At 40.0% G+C, this 4,006-nt stretch overlaps 1 protein-coding gene across 1 annotated transcript in view; it reads left to right on the forward strand.

Annotated features, from left to right (window-relative positions):
• LOC101860375 (5'-nucleotidase) overlaps positions 1-4,006 on the forward strand; it is an 18,500-nt gene that overhangs the window by 1,886 nt on the left and 12,608 nt on the right. Inside the window, exons 2-4 of the mRNA XM_035971355.1 lie at positions 905-980; positions 1,822-1,959; positions 3,396-3,606. Of these exons, the coding sequence (XP_035827248.1) occupies positions 905-980; positions 1,822-1,959; positions 3,396-3,606 (425 nt within the window). The remainder of the gene's footprint in view (positions 1-904; positions 981-1,821; positions 1,960-3,395; positions 3,607-4,006) is intronic.

A 4,006-nucleotide genomic window follows, 5' to 3' on the forward strand; every position in this document is an offset into this window, starting at 1 on the left:
CTCTCTCTCTCTCTCTTTCTCTCTCTCTCGTTCTCTCTCTCTATCTCTCGTTCTCTCTCTTGTTCTCTCTCTCGTTCTCTCTCTCTTGTTTTCTCTCTCTCTCTCTCTCTCTCTCCCTCTCTTTCTCTCTCTCTCTCTCTCTCTCTTTCTCTCTCTCTCTCTCTCTCGTCTCTCTCTCGTCTCTCTCTCGTTTATTCACTACGCCCTCCCACTTTCTCTTTTTCTTTCTCTGGCTACCCACTCTCTCTCTCTCTCTCTCTCTCTCTCTCTCTCTCCATCCCCTCCTTATCCCCAATTTGACAAATAGTAGAAACCTGAAACAATAAGAAAACATTTCTCTGTTACTGGTCTACCCAAAAATTATTAAGCTTGTAAATAATGCAAAACCCTGTTAAAGCCGTTCACATTATGTTATGAAATTCATGCATTCATGATACATATAATTTGTTTTATCCTTGTACCCCCTCCCCACCCACCACCACCACCACCCCTTTTATCTTTTGAATACGTTACGTCTGCATTTGACTTATATTAAATGTTCACTCCCTGTCAAAGTCAAACATGTTTTTTTAAAATATATGCTCCATTGTTTTCGCGCCAGGGTCGAACAAATTTAATTTATAACATTTAGGAGGCGGCTTCCGACCCTGCCTGTCAGAGGCAATCCGGGTTTACAGGGATACAATGTCTCAGCAGAAAGGCCAAGACAATCCATACAAATTCTCTCCGAATAGGAATCGAACCCAGATCTTCTGCGTACAACGTGTCTATACAACTCCAACACAGACTCCGGTTTGGCCTTCGTGATTGAACTTCTCACCCACTGTAGTTATTATTTTCTCGGCAGCTACGAATTTCATAGGAAGTTACCAACCAACTGACACTACAAACTTGTCCTTCACAGATACGGATCAGCGTGCTCTCCTCGGGATCGAGAAAAGGAAGAATGCTATGGTGGGGCTCCTCGCATTCGGACAATGGTGAGCTTTTTTTTTGGTGTTACTTTATTTCTGGGGTTTTTTTAAAACAGAGTTTTTTTGTTTGGTGGTTGGTTGGTTTTTTTGTTTTTCTTTTGATTTTGATTTCGCTTTCAGTTCATCTTTGTTTTTCTGGGTTTTTTTGGGTTTTTTAAAAAATTTTAATTTAGACAATGTTGATGCAATGGCTTGTATTTGGTCGGCCACCATTGTCATGCCAATTAGCACAATGCGTTAATACCGGGCTTAAACTGAATGCTACGCAATGGTGAGCCTTGGGTCTGTAGAAATGAGCCTTATTGCCATTGTGTTTAATTAGGTTGTATTTAATGTGCGCTGTGGGATAATATATAATTAGATGTTAATATATATGTACACCATTTTAACCCTTTCAATGCTGGGAAGTTTCTATCTACGTTTTTAAAGAAAGGAAGACATTTAAAGAAAAACATAATATCTTTCCAATTATTTAAGAGTACACAATAATTGTACAAGCTGTAGTTACACCTGTTAAAATACTTACTATCTACAGGAAAAAAATAGACCGAGATATTTATATATATAAATATATAAGGCGTTATATTTAGCGGTCTTGCCTCTTTCTACAGAGAGCAGGCGGGTACAACCTGGATACAGAGAGCAGCTGATAAAACAGAGTGGGGGTCGTTGTTAAAAGGCTACACATTGCAGTTGACGAATAGCGCCTAGAAAGAAAGACAGAAAAAAGAAGAAGAAAAACAACAGAAAAGAAAGAATAGAAATGAAGAAAGGAAGAAAAAAAGGAAAGAAAGAAGAAAGAAATATACGACATATCTTTGAATATAGTTATTGTGTTTGTCTTCAGGTTGAGCGTTTGCGGTCTGAGTACAACAACACAATACTTGTAGACGCCGGAGACCAGTTCCAGGGCACGCTCTGGTTTTATCTCTTTGGCGGGTCCGTCGCCTCTCAGATGATGAACCTTATTGGATATCAGGCAATGGTAATTTTAATACCCGGTGCACATTGCTGATCTGATTCATTTGATTCAGTCAGGATCAGGCATTTTCCTTAATGGTGAGGCACGAGGTCAAAGCTACGGTTTTGGCACAATACGACCTGTTCGACACGCTACTTCGAAAAACAAATGTGTTTGATTTTGAAGATCACGGTGGGATCTAGTTGAATTCGGTCATATCGTGCCAAAATGATTGCTTTGTCCCATTCATGAAGGAAAATCTGGCTAGCTCCAACTGGATCAAATTAATCCGATTTGCAGTGTGCACTTGGTATAAGCTAGACTTACTTCGATCTCCAGTGCTCCGATAGATCTGATAATAATACAGTTTCACGAGGTGGTGGAATCAGGCGCTCGTCAATTTTGGGGCATATTATTATGGAGTTATTGGTATAACCCTAAAGCCTACTCGTTTGTCTTGCTTTCCATGAAATAATACATTCATTATATATCTTGATAGAAATCGAGATATTCACAATTGAAGAAAGTGGGGGTCGTCTCGTGTCAGAGGTAAAATTTGTGACACATGGTGCCAAAGTTTGGAGACTTCCAAAGCTTGTGTGTCCTTAGAAACTGCAAATTTTTATATATTGTTCCATTGATCAACGGTTTTTAATTTAAAAAATTGCAAAGAATTAAATGTATGTTAAAATGGATATCAAAAGTGCTGATACCCCCCCCGAAAAAAATCAATAAAAGTTGTACAACGGGTAGAAATATGTCGATTTCTTCGATTGCATTATTTTTGCGTGCTCCTGGCATCATAACGATGCGTCGCATATTAGATCTTTAGTGTGGATGACCCCTGGTTCCAAACTGACACTGTGGTTAATGTTGTTGAACTTTGGTTGTTAAATATTATCTTTTAAGGCTCCTGGCCTCTTTGACAAGGTCCTACCAGATACAGATTTTACATTCAGGTGTCCAGTTTTGGAGCTGGTTTTTAATTTTTTCAAAGTATCCTAGCAGTTTAAACCACACCATGCCAGACTCCCCATGTCATATCTTTTAGAGCCTAAAGCTTACTGTATCCGCTCCTGTTATAATAATGGTATACGTTTTGCATTCCAAGTAACACATTTAGATGCATTACGAGACAAGTTCAGAATACCCCATAGGGTATTCGAGCTAGGGCCATTCGTTCCGTTGGCCAGCATGGACAGAGTATACTCTTTATTTTGATCCTGAAAGATACAATTTTGATTGAGTCCTTCTAAGGGGTGGGGATATTATATCACTTACTTCTATCTTTCTGCTGGAATAAAATGTCCTACACAAACAAGGTTGGCCTGACAAGAAATGTCGAAGCACTGTCCCAAATTTTAAAATAAATAAATAATTGGAACTCAGAGATTTATAGCTATATACGAAATTAATCATACATGTCACTGACGTTTATTACTTTCTCACTTTCTTTCCAGGCTTTAGGTAACCACGAGTTTGACCGAGGTTTAGACAGGCTGTCGAGCTTTACTAAAAACGTAACGTTCCCTGTACTTTCCGGCAACATAGACTTCCACGGCACGCCCATGGAAGGACTCGTCCCAAAGTCCACTGTCATCACAGTAGCGGGGCAAAAAGTGGGACTTGTCGGCTACACGACCACGGAGACGCCATACGTGTCCAACTCTGGTGAGTTAACGCACTGGGAGTCACTTTTGAAGTTACGTGGTCGTGCCCTTACGTGGCTAATCCTGGCGCGTTTGACGTAGGAGGAAGATTCGCTTTTGAGTGGTAGTGCTGTTACCTCTGTTCTAATGAAGTTTGTGCGGATGGCCTTGGTTCGGATGCTCTAATTCTCAAGGCTCGCCACACACTTGGTTTGGTGCTATTCTGTGGAAAATACAGGTAGACGTAAGATTCAAAGGTCCCGCCATGTAATAGCTCTACTGCAGGGAAGTTCATCAAGTTGTCAAAACATTTGAGTTGATTAAAAGACAGAAAGTTTCAAGCAATATTAATGGCTACAGTGCGCACAGAATTATCGTGTTTATATTTTGCAACCTAGACACGGCAACATTTTTTTTCTTTG

Source organism: Aplysia californica, unplaced genomic scaffold, assembly GCF_000002075.1.
Source record: "Aplysia californica isolate F4 #8 unplaced genomic scaffold, AplCal3.0 scaffold00001, whole genome shotgun sequence".
Classification (NCBI taxonomy): domain Eukaryota; kingdom Metazoa; phylum Mollusca; class Gastropoda; order Aplysiida; family Aplysiidae; genus Aplysia; species Aplysia californica.